The following is a 17289-nucleotide window of genomic DNA, read 5'->3' as shown; positions in this document are numbered from 1 at the left end:
TCAAACTGAGAGCTGCACTAACAGTGGAGAAGCAAGGGGGGATTGCACTGTGGAAACTTGCAACACTGGATTGCTACCGGTCAGTGAGAAATTTTGGAGTTGGAAAATCCACTGTGGTGGCTGTTGTCATGCACGTATGCAAGGTCATTAATCATCTCCTGCTAGGCAGAACTGTGATTCTTGGCAATGTGCAGAACATAGTGGATGGATTTGCAGCAATAGGGTTCCTGAACTGTGGTGGGGCAATAGACCGCCTTGCCCAAGAGTTTATCAACAGACAGGGCTACTATTCTGTGGTTATTCAAGCGTTGGTGGATCACTGGGGGTGCTTCACCAACATCAGTCTTGGCTGGCCAGGGAAAGTGCATGACTCGTGCATCGTTAAGAATCCATGATGGTTCAGAAAGCTACAAACAAGGACTTTCTTGACTGGCAGATTACCGTTGTCTATGTTGAAATGCAACTAGTGATCCTGGGGACCCAACCTACCTCTTGCTCTCCTGGCTCTGAAGACCTAAACTGGAGACTTTGACAGTGCCAACAAAAGATTCAATGACCAGCTCAGCAGGTGCAGAATGACAGTTGAATGGTAAAAGTGAAGGAATGCTGGTGGTGTTTACTCACAAGACTGAATCTCAGTGGAAAAAAACATCTTAATGGTTACAGCTGTCTGCTGTGTCCTGCCTAATATCTGTGAAGCAAAGAGGGGAAATCTGCCACCTTGGTGGATGTGGAACAGCTGTCTATTGAGTATGAGCAGCCAGACATAAGGCTATCAGAAGAGCTCAGTGCAGTGTCATATGCCTCAAGGAGGCTTGTAAGAGCACTTTAATAGTGAGCCACAATAATGGATTGTGGTGGACTGTGGCCCTGCAGTTTTGGGGCCTATTAAGAAATGTGTGGTACTTGGTTTACATCTATGAATGTAACACTGTTAATGCACCTACTAATTTTGTGGTGTTTGTTGTATGTTTATGATTATTATACTGTTAATTGTGTCACACTGTACAATAACAAGTCAGTGGGTAATTTCAGTCCACTAAGTACTCTGCAGCATATAGTGGGAACTAATAAAGATTAATTATTTTCCAAATAGAATTTTATTGAGTGACAAAAACACTGCAAAAAAGAAGTCTGTGCAAGTTAAAAGCAAATGCATTAGAAACTTAATAAATCAGTAGAACAGAACTTAACAAGGGGACAGAACACTCATACATTTTAGTGACACGTACAGCACCGTGGCTCTCACAGGTCAGTGTATGTGAAGCTGTGGTTGTCCTTACTGTCCCCCTGTCTATGGGGTGGCAGGGGTAGGGATGTGGTCCCTAATGCCACATGGAATGTTGAGAGGGGGATGTAGGGAAGTGCTGTAGGGGAGTTATCCTTAGACTGCAAGGGGAGACTAGCCTGTGATAGTTGAACCTGTATGTCCACAAGATCCTGCAGCCTCTGTGTTTGCTGTTGGAGAAGCCCCATTATGTCCTGTGCATCTCCCTCTCCTCTGCCTGCTGAGACTCCTGTGCCTTTCTCTTCTCTGCTCTTTCCTTCTCTATGTAAGCTGCAATATTCAGGCCCTCTGCTCATAGTCTGATGCACCCCTGGCTTGCAGGATCTCCCTGAACATGTCATCCTGAATCTACTCTTCCTCTTTTGTAACTGACTCAGGCATTCTGCAGCCATGTAGGGGAAATCCCTCAAGGCCACAATGGCAGCAGCTACAGATAAAGCATGGAGAGGTACCATTGTTAGTATAGTCACAATGAAAAGTGAAAGTTAAGGTTCAGAACTCCCTTCCCTTGCTCCCCTACAGTTTTAAACAAGACGTCCTTATCGATACTTCTGCTTCAGCGTGCTTGTGCACAGCACTGCTCACAGCACCAGCCATGGTGAGTATGGGCCACCAGGAGTGAGGGAAATGAGAAGGGAATTGCCTGGTTGCATGAAACTATGAGTACAGGGCAATGGCACACAATACTGGCACCATTTTCCACAGGTGGTGGTGATTTTAGCTGATATCTCACTCCTGAGGATACCAAAGGCACAGGAGAGCACAGCTGCTGTCCTGAAGCTGCCCAGGAGGCCAGTATTATGACACTAGCCTGTTTATTGTGTTAAGGAAAAGTTAGTATATGTGACTCCATTTTGGTTTGGGGCCCACCATTGTCTAAAAGCAAGCACATCATGCACCAGGAGGAGTGTTCCTTCGATACTGCATTCCTTTGAAAACCCTCCCCCTTGTTTCCCGCCTGTCTCGACTCCCGGTTTCTGTTCTTTGTCTGTTCCTAACTCCCTGCCTCCTGGCCTTGTGATGTGGCCTCCCATCCTGATAAGAAAAGTTACTGATGCATTGCTTTAGGACCATGTTGTGTAGTTGAAGTAATAGTTTAGCACGGGGAATGTACCTAGCAGGGATAGGTGGTAGATAAGGAAAGGGTTTGTCTATTGGCTAAGGTTTCCGATGCACGAGGGCAACATGCTTTGCTAAATGGTATATAATCTTTGTATAACCTGCATTTGGGGTCCCCTTCTGACTAGCAGGGGGGCACCACGCTCGAGCATAATAAACTTAATATCTTTGGGAACTCTGCAGTTGTGGACTTTGTTTGTGTGCCTCAGCCTAGACTCGAACTGCATGAGACCTATCAGGTATAATTCGCAACAATTGCAATGGTGTCTGCTAAAGTTCTCACTAACTAGCATGGAAAAGTGTCCTTCCATTCAAGAAGAAACAAAATTGCTATCCCTAGAAACCTTCTGGGAGAGGATTGCTGAGTACCTCCATGAAAGTTTCTTTGAGATCTCTCAGGAGGGTTCAAGAGACATCCTGTGTACATAAACAAACTGCTCCACATGCCCCCCACCTAACTGTACAGAGGAATGAAAAGCAGATAACAACTTTACCTTTTTTTTGCTGTACCGCTACCTCTTCTAGTATGAGTAAATGAATGAAAAGTCCTGTTAAGTTGGGGGTGCCATCAGTATATTCTTGTAGTAGAAAATACATTTACGCCCTTACTCAAGGCTCCTTCCCCTGCGTCAGGTTCACCCGTGATCGACTGCCCCAATGGACTGTACTGTAGTGGAGACTCAAACAGACCTGGACCCCTGTCCAGTCACATGTTCCCCATCCTCCTCCTCTTTCTTCTCATTGTCCTCGCTGTTCACGGCAGGTGTCTGTGTCTCAAGGTCCTGGGAGGTATCCAGAGTGGTCTGCAGGGTGTTGATGGGGTCTCCACCAAGTCTGGCAGGCAGCTCTTTGTAAAATAGGCAGGTCATTGATTTGGTACCAGCTGGACTGTTCATCTCTCTGGCTTTCTGATATGCCTGATATGTTCCTTCACTTTCACATGACACTGCTGCTGATCTGTGTTATGCCCCTTCTCCTGCATGCCCCCTACAATCTGCTTATAAACATGCACATTTCTACATCTGGTCCATAGCTATGCCTGCACAGCTTCTTCTCCCCACAAGTCCAGATCCAATACCTCCTGTCTACTCCAGGCCAGAGTGCATCTGGAGCACATAGCTGGCATGGTTGGCATGGCAGTTGCAGTCAACAATGGAGTAGTGGGTGCTTTGGGTGGGGGGAGCTTCCAGTCTCCGTGACCTCTGGGCAGTGGAGTTCACAATTGTAACCAGACCAATCAGTGTCAAACTTTGTGGGACAGCTGCTGAAGCACTGTTAGGGTTGACAAAGGTCCCACAATGTCTGCACTCTTGCTGCTTTGACCTTGGGACATCGCCTATGGCTCAACACTACTCCAAGGCGTGGTGTTACTGTATTGCTGTAAAGGGGCCTGGGAGACAAATGTACCTGTAGACAGGGGCACAAGGAGGTTGATGCCAGGCAGCTAAGGTTGAGCTGACTTTGGGGTGGAGAGCAGGCCTTAGTTTCCCAATCTGGAAAACGGCAATGATAAAACCCCTCCCAGTGCTCACGGCAATTGCAAAGTGTTTTGAGTGGCTGGCAAGAAGTACTGGTAGGATGAGGATTATAAATAACAGAGAGACGCAACAAGGGATCCTCTTTTATTGTATCTTATTGTCCATCCCCCACTCAGGGATCTGGGGCTCAGCCCGCTGTATCTCAGTCCTGGCACACACCCCCATGGGCCTCTCCCAAGAGACTCAAGGCCTGGGTTTGGGGGGGCGGGGGTTCCGGCTGGGGTAATTGTCACATGAGTGGCCTGCGGGCAGGTGTGGGGGGGTGGGGACGCCGCAGGGTCTCTCCTTCTGAGGGCTGGGGAGGGGAGTTTATTTTGAAGGCCCAGCAAGCGTCCCGTCCATGTGTCTGTCTCTGTCCGTCTCCTGTTTAGGGCTGGAACCGACTCGCCCAGCTCGCAGCCAACGCTCCCGCCTTCAGCCTTGCGCGCCCTGCCCCGCTCGGGCGCTGCCTGCGCGGCTGCCGCCCCCCCCCTCCCCCCACGGCTGAAGGGCGGGGCGCGCTGCTCTGCCTCCTGCCCTCCCGCCCCGCCCTCTTGGGGCTGACCAGCCCCGGAGCCAGCCGCCGCCACTTGAGCGCGGAGCGGGGCGCGATGTCTCACGGGGCCCGGGTGATCCGCACAGGCGGCAGCAGCGGGGCCCCCGGCAGCTCCTCTTGCCCGCCGCCCCCGGCGCCGGAGCCCGGGCTGGTGGACGGCGGCTACGCCCGCTCCTGCTCGGCCATGCTGAAGGTCGCCCAGATGGTAAGAAGGGGCCGGGCCCGGGGAGCAGCAGCCCCCGGGAGGGACCCGCCGGCGGGCTCGGTCCCCGCAGAGCATCCCGAGGGAGGCGCCATGTCCCTCCCTCCCCCTCGCCGCCTGCGGTCCCCGCGCCGAGCCCCTGCGATTGCAGCTCCGCTCTGGCTGGGCTCAGCTGGGGCCCCTCGCCTCCCTGCCCGCGTGGTTTCTGCTCCGCTGGCCTCCCCCGGGCCACAGCCTCCGAGGCGAGGGCAAGGAACCCGGAACGAGCCGCCGCTGGGGGAAGTTTCTCCCTGAGCCCGGGGACTGACTTTTACTGTGGGCCGGAGGGTATAAATGCAATAAGTCGCCTCCCTAGCTACCCTACAATTGCCAACGTGCAAAACGGGAACCGACCGCTTAGGCAGGAGTACTACGGAAAGGGATCTGGCGTTGCAGTGGATCACAAGCGAAATATGAATCAACAGTGTAACGCTGTTGCAAAAACAAAAAAACAAAAACAAAACAAAAAAGTTTCGATAGTTCTGGAATGTATCAGCGGGAGTGTTGGCAGCAAGATGCAAAGTAATTCTTCTGCTCCGCTCCCGGCTGCTGCTGTCTCAGCTGACATATTGCATCCTTTTTTGGGGGGGCCACCTTTCAGGAAAGAGATGGAAAAATTGGAGAAAGTGCAGAAGAGAGTAACAAAAATGTTTAAAGGTTTAGAAAACATGATCTATGAGGAAAAATTGAAATTCCTGTGTTTGTTTAGTCTAGAAAAGAGGAGAATGGGGGGGGGGCGGGACATGATAACAGTTTTCAGGTACGTAAAAGTTTGCTGCGAGGAGGATGAAAAATTGTTCTTGTTAATCTCTGAAAATAGGACCCAAAAAATGGGCTTAAATTCCAGCAAGGGAGGTTTAGGTTGGACATTAGGAATTTTCCTATCCTGTCAAGGTGGTTAAGCACTGGAAAAATTGCCTGGGGAAGTTGTGCAATGTCCATCATTGGAGATTTTTAAGAACAGATGAAACAAACACCCAGTACTCCTGCATTTACCTAGTCCTGCTTTACCTAGTGGAGTGCATGAGACTGGACTAAATGACCTCTTGAGGTCTTTTCCAGTCCTACACTTCTATGATTCTATATAGCAGGAGAAGCATCTCTTGGCCACATAGCTGGCCGCTCCTTCTTTGACCCCTAATTGCCTCCTTTGGATGGTCACTAGAAATGTTCTGTTGCATTTAAAAATCTGAAGCCTCTCAAATTACATACTGCTGTGTGGTTCACACACTCTGCAGGGTAGTCCTGTTTGGGTCTGGAGTCTGAGCACTACAGGATGGGTTCTGGAATCCTGTGCCTCATTCCATAGATCCTCAACCTCCCTTGGACATGGAGAAAACCATTTGGGGCACTTACTGTTACTGTTGTTAAGTTGCATTTTTGTGGCACCTAGAAACCCAGTCATGAACCAGGACCCCACAGTGGCCAACCCTTTTACAGAATTCTTGTTCCTAGGCATTCAGCTGTAAATTTAGCTCAGATGTTGAGGGATTTTTTTTTTAGTTACTCTTTTACATATTTGGAAATAAATTTGTGTTTGTCACTGATTCACCTGGTTATTACTTAACTACAGGATATTTTTTGAATTTTTATTCTGGGTTTTATAAAGAACAAAAAGACATTTTGTTCTTGTGAAACTCAAATTTACTGTCAGTTAAAATAGTCTTTTTGATTTTCTAAAGCATATGATACAAAGTCATATTCAGATTATGTACCTAGAATAGCAATATGTATGAACAGTGTTTTATGTTCCACCTAACAACTTGGCTAGAATACGTTTTTAGGAGACGAAGTGACTTGCTGAAAAACACAGTGCTGAATTCCAAGTAAAAGCTAAGAACCGTAATGTCCCACGTCACAACAGAATGAAATCAAACCAGTGAGTTTGATTTTCAGAAGTAATTTGAGAATTTAACATCACAACTCCCATTAATTTCAGTGGGAGTTATGTAGCTTAATCCATCAATTGCCTTTGAAAATTGCAACCTGTAACTTGGGTTAAACAAACTCCTATCAGGGATGGTCTAATCATGCTTCAGTGCAGGGGGATGGACTAGATGACCTCTTGAAGCCCCTTCCAGTCCTAGTTTCTATTTTCTATGATTCTATATTGAGACAGGTAACTGAACATTAGTGGGCATATATGAATTCAGTGAGTATCATACCTTGTTCACTAAACTCCAAAGTCCTCTCCCACAATGATTTGATGAAGTGGGTTCTAACCCATGAAAGTTTATGCCCAAATAAATTTGTTAGTCTCTAAGGTGCCACAAGGACTCCTCCTCATTTTTTGCTGATACAGACTAACATGGCTACCACTCTGAAACCTGGATAAGATCTGTTCTCTAGTGCACTCTTTCTTTGGCTTGTTTTTCCCAAACTCTGATAGTGGGGGTTATTCACAGGACATGATGACATTCTTTGAGTATTATCATAGTGTATAGTGGCTGAGACTATCAGAATTAAAGCAGTCAGTTTGCTGCAGTGACTTTAACAAGAAGCAGCAAACCTTCTTGCACTGAAAGTGGTGTCATTTATCACTCTTGGACTCTTAAAGAAAGATCGGTTGGCTTCTGGGAAAATTGTTAGGATGAGCTGTTTCCATTTCCTTCAAATGATTTGCTTGTCAGCTTCGCTGTTAGTGTGAGCAGTAGAGGTGACCTCAGGAATCCATTGAGCTTTGGACAGTTGAGTCTCTTTCTGAAGTGGTGTCATGGAGCCAAATAAACTTGAATTAGTTCCATAAAAAGTTGAAAGATTACTTACTAGGGCTGGGGTCAGCAACTTTTGACACACAGCCCATCAGGATAATCCGCTGGTGGTCTGCGAGACAATTTCTTTACGTTGACCGTCTGCAGGCATGGCCCCCTGCAGTTCCCAGTGGCTGTGGTTTGCTGTTCCCGGCCAATGGAAGCCGCAAGAAGCGTCAGCCAGCACGTCCCTGTGCTGCTTCCTGCAGCTCCCATTGGCCAGGGATGGTGAACCGCGGCCAGTGGGAACTGCACCTGCAGACAGTCAATGTAAATAAAATGTCTCCCGGCCCACCAGCAGATTACGCCTGATGGGCCATATGCCGAAGGTTGCCAACCCCTGTACTAGGGTTAGAAATAACTAGAACAATCTGGTTCTGAATGAGCAACTGCAGCCGATGAAATATTCTGTCTTCTAAACTTTTTTTTTGTTAAGTTCTATTATCTCATCTCATAAAATAGTCCCATTGTGTCCATGAAATTATTCATTATGCCAATTAATTCACGCCATAGTAAATTTTTACAGGATTGGGACCTGAGTTTGTAAAGTACTGTAGACAGTGGAGAGTGATATTCATTTCTTAATTAATTATACAGAGATAAATTACAACGCTGGTAGAGTAGCGGTCTGTCAGTGATAGAAGTGTTATGCCAGTGGAGGCCAAGGATGGGTATAATGCCTTCTGGGAGCACCATGCTTACTAGCAGCACTTGCTGTAGCCTTTTTGAAGGCATACCATGTGCACTCCCACTGACTGGCCCTCCGAATGCTCGCATTTATGCAATGAAAACACCGCCCTAGCCATGTCCCTGCTTGCTCAGACACTCTTCTCTCTCCTTTTCATTTTGTTTACTTTTTATCCACAAAAATGTTTACTTTCATTTTTAATATACATTAACCTTAGATGCTCCTTGTAACACTAGCAAGGAAAAATTCAGAGAGAAGTAGTTTTTTTTAAGATGATAGTGTCTCTTTAATATATATATAAAATAATTAGAAATAATTCTAGTACATCAACTGAATGTGCTGAAAGTCATCACACACAGGAAAGAGAAGAGGGACCTCTTTATGGCATCCCTATGCCACATATGTTTTTTTCAGCTGTTGCTTTCTGTCAAAGATTTTAAAACAAACCAAGATCAGGTTTAATAGAGGCTTGAAAGCCTGACTGGTAATCTGAATATTATTACATTGTTGTGACTGATGGCTTGCAGTCAATTTGAAGATAAAGGATTATTCTGCTAGGAATCTCAAAGCACTCATGGTCATCTGTAGTGGTTAACCTGGAAGTTGTGAATGAAATAGGAAGTAACAAAAGTGTGTTTCCCATCTATAAGATTACTGGAAATTGTGATACTTTTCCACTATATAATTTCTCTAATCTTGCAAAAGAATTACAACTCCAAAGAGGGAACAAACATTGTACCGTGGGGTCCTAGATTTTTGTTGTTTAAAGGGACATTCAACAGAAATATACTTCTTCTTGAAAATGTTTTACTTTATGAGTATTACATGTAGCATTTTAGGCCCTGTTCCTGTAAGTTTATATTCATGGGTGGCCCTTGTGCCTGCATGGGGTCCCTGGGATCTGCCCATGTGTCTGATCTTTCAGGATCAGGGTCTAAAATTGATATAACTGAAAGAGAGTAAGGGGGGAAATAGTTCTCTATTTTTCAGTTTGTTTACTTAGTGCACTTGACAGTGGTTTTTTTATACTCCGTTTCATGGTTTCTCATATATGGTAAACTAGTCAGTTTCTTCTGTCATTTTTTGTGACGGGCCTTTTACATATCAAAAGGAAAGAGAAACCTTTTTTTTTTTTTTAAATATGAGCATGTAATTGTAAAACCAGAAGTGTTCATTCTTTTAGAAGTGACTAAATTCCATACTGATGATGTCCCTTTCATAGAAGTTTATATCCAAAAGTTAATCATGAAAAAAGTAGGCTATAACTTGATTGTGGGGAAATAGCTCGCATTCTGAATCGCTGGATTTTATTTTTTTTAACCGCTCAAAATTTCCAAGACATCTTTTAAAAAAGTGACTATGTTCAGTTCACACACACAACACTGTTGTGTTCCCCAGCTGGTTCTGTAGCAGCAGTATGCTCACAGTGTGTCTCTACACTAGAGAGATGAACCGTTTGTAACTGAATCAGCTTGGCAAAACCGTTTTGAGTGTAAGCTCTTCAGTACTCCATGCTAACCATGATGGTTTTGTTGAAGAACCCTGAACGTTTGCCCCATGTTCGTGCTAGTGCTGCTCTGTTTCATTTGCAATAACCTCAAGGCATCTATCCTGCATTTCCTGTCTTTTGTCTAAAGGAGGCTACAGACACTGGGCCAGATTTTGGCCTCCGTGGCAGCCCATGTATGCCAGCTCAGTGGGCAGCAAAGCTAGTATAAAACTAGTTTAAGGGGATTCCTCAGTTGTGTAGGGCCAGTGGGTAGTGCAATCAGAGCCATTCATCACAAAGCTCCATGCTGCAGGGGTATGGTAGAGTGTGGTGCACCAAGGGAGGAAGAAAGGCCATAGTAACATAGCATAAATTAGTGTAGTCCTTGGGGCCACTCTGGTTTACGTCAGGGACAGCTCTGTTCCCAAGCTGCCTATAGAGCAGGGGTCGGCAACCTTTCAGAAGTGGTGTGCTGAGTCCTCATTTATTCAGTTTAAATTAAGGTTTCGTGTGCCAGTAATACATTTTAACGTTTTTTAGAAGATCTCTCTCTATAAGTCTATATATTATATAACTAAACTATTGTCGTATGTAAAGTAAACAAGGTTTTCAAAATGTTTAAGAAGCTTCATTTAAAATTAAATTAAAATGTTGATCTTACACCGCCAGCCCGCTCAGCCTAGGGTTCCATTCCCCTAGGCCGGCAGCAGGCTGAGCGGGGCCTGCGGCCAGGACAGTGGCTGACAAGCGGCCGGCAGCCAGAACCTCAGATCGGCAGTGGGCTGAGCGGGGCTGGCAGCCGGGACTCCAGACTGGCAGTGGGTTGAGCGGCTCAGCCCACTGCCGGTCTGGGGTTCAGTCCGCTGGCTCCTGCCAGCCAGAGTTCCGGCTGCCGGCTCCGCTCAGCCCACTCCCAGTTTGGGATCCCGGAGTCTGAGATATAGTGTAAAGGTGGCAGACAGCACTCCCTGCCCACATAGAGTAGGTACCTACCTTCTCCTTGGTTCTAGCCCATTCTCTTCCCCTCTCTGTCTCTCTCTCTCTCTCTCTGCACTGAGTTAAGGGTGGGAGTGCACTGAGCACAGGGCTGGGAGTGAAGGAGCAGGCTGGGGGGTTGGAGTGTAGGGTCTGGCCAGGAGCTAGAATGAGGGAGGGGGCTCAGGGTTGGGGTTTGAGTATGGAGTGCTTACCTGGGCAGCTCCCATTTGGTGCAAGGGGTGCAGGTAGGAAAGTTGGGGAGGAGGGGTGCAGGAGCTCCCGTTTGGTGCTCAGGGTGAGGGTGGGAATGTGGGGGGTGCAAGAGTCAGGACATGAGATGTGAGGGGGCTGGGTATGTGTGGGGGATGCAGGAGTCAGGGCAGGGGGCTGAGGGCATGTGAGGGGGTGCAGGAGTCAGGGCATAGGGTGTGGGGGGACTGGGTATGTATGGGGGTACTGGAGTCAGGGCTGGGGTCGTGGGGGTGCAGGGGTCAGGGCAGGAGGTGGGTGTGTGTGAGGGAGGTGCAGGGGTCAGGGCAGAGGGCTGGGTGTATGAGAGCAGGATGCAGGGCTCAGGGCAGAAGGCTGGGGTGTGTGTGGGGGTGCAGGTCTCAGGGCAGAAGACTGGGTGTGTGTGAGGGGGGTGTAAGGGTCAGAGCAGAGGGCTGAGGTGTGTGTGAGGGGGGTGTAAGGGTCAGGGCAGGAGGCTGGGGTGTGTGGGGGGGTGTAGGGGTTAGGGCAGAGGGCTGGGGGTGTGGGTTGGGGTTATGGGGGTGCTCCCTGCCCCGAGAGAGATTAATTGCAGGGGGCTGGAGGGGACATGCCCTGATTCCACCCCCCCTTCCCCAAGGCCCGTACCCACCTCTTTTCCGCTTTTCCCCCTCCCTCGCAAGGGCCATCAGCTGATCGGCCAGGGAGGGAGAGGAGGAGGGGCAGGAACTCAGCACCCTGAGGGAAGAGGTGGGGGAGGGGGGAGCTTGCCTGTTCTGCAGCAGCGTGGGGCGGGGGGGAATTTTTAATGGCACGCTACTGCCTGCTGGGGTCCCGGCCTGGGTTTGGCAGCGGGCTGAGCGGGGCCGGTGGCTGGGACTCGGCTGGCAGCAGCGTGCCAGTAAAAATTGGCTCGCGTGCCATAGGTTGCCGACCCCTGCTATAGAGTCTGAGATATAGTGTAAAGGTGGCAGACAGTACTCCCCTCTGGGCAAAGTCAAACTGAACTTGGCCCCAACCCAGTATCAAGGCTATTATTCCCATGACAGTGATGATGTTCCTGAACAGACAAAACCTGTTGTAGAATGATAAGAGACACTAAACTGGAGTTGTGCTTAAGCTAAAAACAGTGATGATATTTTCAACTCAGTCTGAACCAGGGAAAAAAAATCAGTGTTTACTAGATGGAAAAGAACAAAATGGATAGGGAACATAAATTATCTTTTCAAGGTTCTGGAAGAATTTTACAAACAATCCTGAGGTAAAAAATAATAAAACCAATAAAAAAAAAATGGCCTGACAGCTTCCTTTTTAACTACTTGGAAAAGCATTGATGCAATAACAAAAGACTTAGCTTTCCTGTTGTGTAGATATGTGGTTTCCAAGTTTTGTCTTGACAAAAGCAATTATGTGCTTGATATTTGAACTGTGAACAAGGCACCCTCTAATTCTAATAAAAATAATCTTAGCTTGGTTTATAAATTTACTATAAAGTGTTCTGAAAATTGTAGGGTGTGTGTGTGTGTGTGTGTGTGTGTAATTTACACACACACACACACAAACTATGTTAAGGGAACATTAAGTTTGCAAAGTCAAGCACTCAAAAGTTAGGAAATGCCAGAGTTAAGGAGGTTTGTACAATGTTGATTCAGCCCCCTTCTGTGTGTCCACTGACAGCCTTTAATTACGTGATCACATTCTATTTTTCTCACAGGACTGCTGTCTCATTCAGTGCACAGGATGGATGATACTTACTTAATGAGCAACTATTAAATATTTTGTTTTCTCCTCATTCAGTGTATGGTCCCCCAGCCTTAATAATTGCACACTATTCAGGACTTCTGCAAATCAGACCCCAGGGCCTTAAGCAGGGCCGGAAAATGGTACCCTGGGCGAACTTGTATTTTGGCGCCCCCCCATCGCTCCTGGCCCCCATAGACTCCCTGGGATTTCCCGCCCCCATGACCTTTTGGCCCCACTGCCTCCCCAAGGATTTAATTTTGTATTGAAAGAGATGCCAGAGGCTAGAGCTCAGCCCTGGCACAAATTAAGCACTGGCAGGGCAGCCTGATACTGGCGGGTGCTAGCCAGGCACCAAGCTCTGAAGGCAACACCACCGCAAAAGTAAGGGTGGCATGGTATATGGTGTATTGCCACCCTTCTGTGCTGCTGCTGTGGCTTGTGGTGCCTGGTGCTTGGCATGTGGCTCAAGGGGGGCTTTGCGCTGTCACACCCGGGGCACCATTTCAGATTTTGGGGGGCTGGGAGGAAACTTTAGCCATGATTCCAGGGACTACTTAGGCACCTGAAAACTCTAGAGTTTTTGCAGATAATAACTTAGGAATTAGCTGACAGAAGCACTGTATCTAATTGTTATATAAAGAAAGAAAAATATATACAAACTCCAGTTAAAGCCACGTTTAAAGTTTATGTGTAAATTTAAAACAATCAGGAGATAATACAGCAAGATAGTCCTAATCCCAAACCTTGAGGGATCAGTTCAACACAGATATCAGAAAGACGCATCTGATACTTTGTATACTATCTTTAGTAGAGATAAATAAAAATTAATAAAATCTGCTTACTTTCTCTAACAGACCCACTGTATTACTGCCATTATCTACTCTATATATTATGTTTACCAATCACAATCACGTATGTGATTCACTAATATTTGACTCCATAGTTGCTATTGGTATCATAGTTGGAACTGCATTTATTTTCATGCAAATTTGATGTTATTTTACCGATGTAACTAAAAATACATTTGAAAATAAGCAACCTTCATCTGCCCAGTGTCTAAAGTTGTGCGTTTAGCTAATGTTTTTTTAAACTGGCACCGCTAAGGTTAGTACAAGCTAAAGTTACATTCTAGGAGGATGCTATTACTTGATTGTATACTTTAAATAATGAATGACAATGCACAATATGATAATAAAAATAATAATGATAATTACTCCAGCCAGGACAGATTAGGCATTTTAGAACTCACTATTTAAAGAATTAAATGTAAGCATAAGAGAGAAATAAAATTATGAAATGCATGGACCAGTCAAAAAACTAAAATAACAGCACTTGGAAAGAATAAAATTACAGAGAATATATGTACATAGCAGGAAGTAACAACAACAATATAAATATATGTTCGGGTGTGTAAGTGAAAGAGACAGTGTGTGTGGTCTGAGGGAGTATGTGAGCCGTGAGAGACAGCGCGCTGCCCCTTTAAGAGTGGCACTCACCAGTCTGAATGAAAGCTCCTTCAGACACAGCTGCCAGCAGCTCCGTCCCTCTCTTGGTGAGCCCTGGCCCTGCATGCCCCCCTCACTTTGCAGAGATGGGGTACATGAGGGCAGGGGACACCCTGACATCACAGCCCCCACTCCCCCTCCTTCCCTCCCTCCTTACAGCAGACAGGAAGCTCCCAGAAGCAGCTGGCTGGGGTGGCTCCAAGGCAGCGGGCAGGAGCTGCAGGGGGGAGGGGCATCCCTTCTCCAGAGGCGCCTGTTTATAATGATGCCCTGGGCTTTCGCCCAGTTTGCCCATGCCTAAGGCTGGTCCTGGAGTCAGGCAATCAGAAAATGAGGCACTCACAATTAGTGACCATCTGTGAAAAATTTGGCATAAGCAACGTGTCTAGCATCACACAGGAACTTTATAGCAGAGGGAGGGATAGAATCCAGTTCCCCAGGCAGCATCCAACATCATTAACCATGAGGCTATCCTTTCTGTTTCTGCAGTGCCCTGCCTCGTTCATTATCAAGCACCACACAGGATCAGGTCTTTTGCTTCTAGGTGCTAGATATCATGAAAATCCTCATTTGAAATTTCCATCCTGGTTCAAGAGTTAGTAATCATAAAAATAACTTCAGTGATTGAAAATTAAACAAGTTAGATTGTAAGTTCCTCTGGACAGAGACCTTGTGTCTGTTTTTGTCAATAAAGTGTGAAAGTTTTCTGTATCTGAACCCAATGACCATTTATTTGTAGTCTGTCTATTACACACACAGCTTTCTATGCAGAGCTACTTGCTTTTAAAGGGGGTAGGAGATGCTGAAGCTAGCAGGCTGATCTGTACAGAAGAGGGGGTGTGTGTGTGTGTGTGTGTGTGTGTGTGTGTGAGAGAGAGTGTTTACTCATGTAATAAAAAGAGATGTCAGAAAACTCTTCTTGTTTAGTTATCTGTACTGTGAGGAGTATGGTATCTGAGCACTTTATTTATTTATTTTTAAAAGGCAAACAAGTTCAAAAGAGAGGACTGTAGAATTCCTTTTGAGGTTCTCCTATTAGGTTCATTTTTCTTCATTCCATCAGTATGGTTTATGATTTTATTGTTGTTGTTTCTGGTTACACAGGGATGTCAAAAAGTGAAAACTAGCAATAACAGATAGAAAAGCACTTAAATTAAGAGAGAGAAAGGGAGGGCCTTCTGGTTAAGGCACAGATTTGGGAGTTTGGGAGATTTGGATTCTACTCCTGCTTTGCTGCTAACTGTAGCATTGTTCAAGTCCCTTACTGTTTCTGTTCCCACTATGATTTCTTTCTTTGTCTCTTCTGAAATAATTAGCTGTAGTATTGTATGGAACTGCTAAAATGAGTAACTAATTACAAAATATTCTCATGAGTTTTGCATGTACTTCTGATGCTCCCTATATTATCTTGGTTAGGCCTCCTGAAATCTTGAGCTGTAGTCAGACATACCTTTCCCTTCAAAAGAAGCTCAGCAGGAAATATTGCTTTTCCATTCATGTAGTAAAAGGAAATCTTAATCACTCAATCACATAGAACTAAACATTGCTGTGTTGAACGACTTGCTTAGAGCCACTCAATCTACAATTTAAATCTTGGCCTTGAGATGTACATGTTTTTTTCTATTCTTGGAGGTGATTGAAATAAATCTTCTAATTCTTTCCAACAAAATATAAGTGACTTTACCACACAGCAGGCTGTTCTGTTCCCTGTATTCTACAGGGGGGTAGAGGGATTTGAAGGTGTGCCAAAATGTTGAGACATTAAACCTGTCTTTTGATCCTTGGTACATAATGTGTTTCTAACTTTGCTTATGACGCTGTCATGTCCATCTATAGTTCTTCTCCAAGGCAATAATAAGTTTACAGGTTTTGCCAGAAGGACTATGTACCTACATATATTATTATGCTTATACTTAAATTAACTTTTGAATAAAATAACTTTTTGATATAGCCAATATCAGAAAACATGGAAAATGTTACCTGTAGAACTAATAGTCATCAGAGGTTTGAAATTGTAAACTATGTATAAAGAGTCTGAGTTGGGTGGTGGAGGCAGCAAAAGTCACAAGTTATAGAGTAAACATCAGAAAACTCCAAGTGCAGGTGACCTCACCCTGTGACTCATGACAAACCATTAGCCTTGACAATAACAGAGAAAGAGAATGGGTTTGTCAACAATACAGGTACATTTTCAGATCAAGACTAAATATACATGTTGAAGTAGCTAACTGATTTCAGTTCTGTTTGAGGTTGGGCGAGGCCACTCTCATACTCCACTGTACTGGACAGGGAGAGTCAAATCCTTCACCATGCTCGAAACTTTGGCCCTTTTAAAGCCGGCTAATGCTCTGTTCTCTGTGGTCCGGGATGGGCAACTAGAGCACAGACCTGCTGATTGGAACCTGGATGGCATCTGCTGCCTGACAACAGCCAGGATTAATGTTGAGGCATTCCTGCACACCTTTATACTCATCATTGACCTCCAGGGATGTGGACCCAGAGAATGTAGGAGGGCTTGAGGAATAACAAATAAGGAATAACAAATTCAGTAACTAAAAACAATTTCCCGAAGTTGTGGGTTTTTTTTATCTCTGTCCTAGTCATCAGTGTTTTCATGTGTATCTGCTGTACAAGAATCCCCATATGGACCCTTGCATTTAAACTTCTTAGCCAAGTTGCACACCATCAAATATTTGATGGCAGGACAAAGAAAAGTTTTGATCCACTCTGCTCCTTGTGTAGACTGGAAGTCTTGTACACTTACTGTTTCTAATTTTTTTCCTTAAATCTGATCTACTTTTTGTAAAAGGAGACTAGTAATTATGCTATTGCAAAGGCTGAGGTATTGACTCCAATACATTTTGTAGGCTGCTATTAAATTATTGGAATTGCCTTTAGGGTTAAAATTTAAATAAATTAAAGTTGCATTTCGTAATCTCTGTTATAAATGTGTGTGGTGGGTAATCTCTACATACCCAAAGAGAGTAGTGTGAATTAAAGCCAGCTGGCATTGTGCAGCTGATCCACCCAATAACACCTGTAGTATTGCTATTAATTGGCAGCCTCATTGCATGCTAGTGTATAGGAAACCATATTAGAAATGATCAGACAGAGTGCATTTAAAAAAAAAAAAAAAAAGGACAGGAAACCAAGCCTTGAAAGTCAATACATCACCTGGGCCATTTGTTTTGCATGATTGAAGAGG

General features: G+C 45.4%; 1 protein-coding gene across 1 annotated transcript in view; it reads left to right on the top strand.

Annotated features, from left to right (window-relative positions):
• The first annotated feature begins 4195 nt into the window (after nucleotides 1-4195).
• Nucleotides 4196-17289, top strand: part of CMTM7 (CKLF like MARVEL transmembrane domain containing 7) — a 39047-nt gene continuing 25953 nt past the window's right edge. The window contains exon 1 of the mRNA XM_038392279.2: nucleotides 4196-4685. Within this exon, the coding sequence (XP_038248207.1) occupies nucleotides 4536-4685 (150 nt within the window). The 5' untranslated portion in view covers nucleotides 4196-4535. The remainder of the gene's footprint in view (nucleotides 4686-17289) is intronic.

This window comes from Dermochelys coriacea, chromosome 2 (genome assembly GCF_009764565.3).
Source record: "Dermochelys coriacea isolate rDerCor1 chromosome 2, rDerCor1.pri.v4, whole genome shotgun sequence".
NCBI lineage: Eukaryota > Metazoa > Chordata > Testudines > Dermochelyidae > Dermochelys > Dermochelys coriacea.
This window is presented reverse-complemented; position numbering and strand designations above follow the sequence as displayed.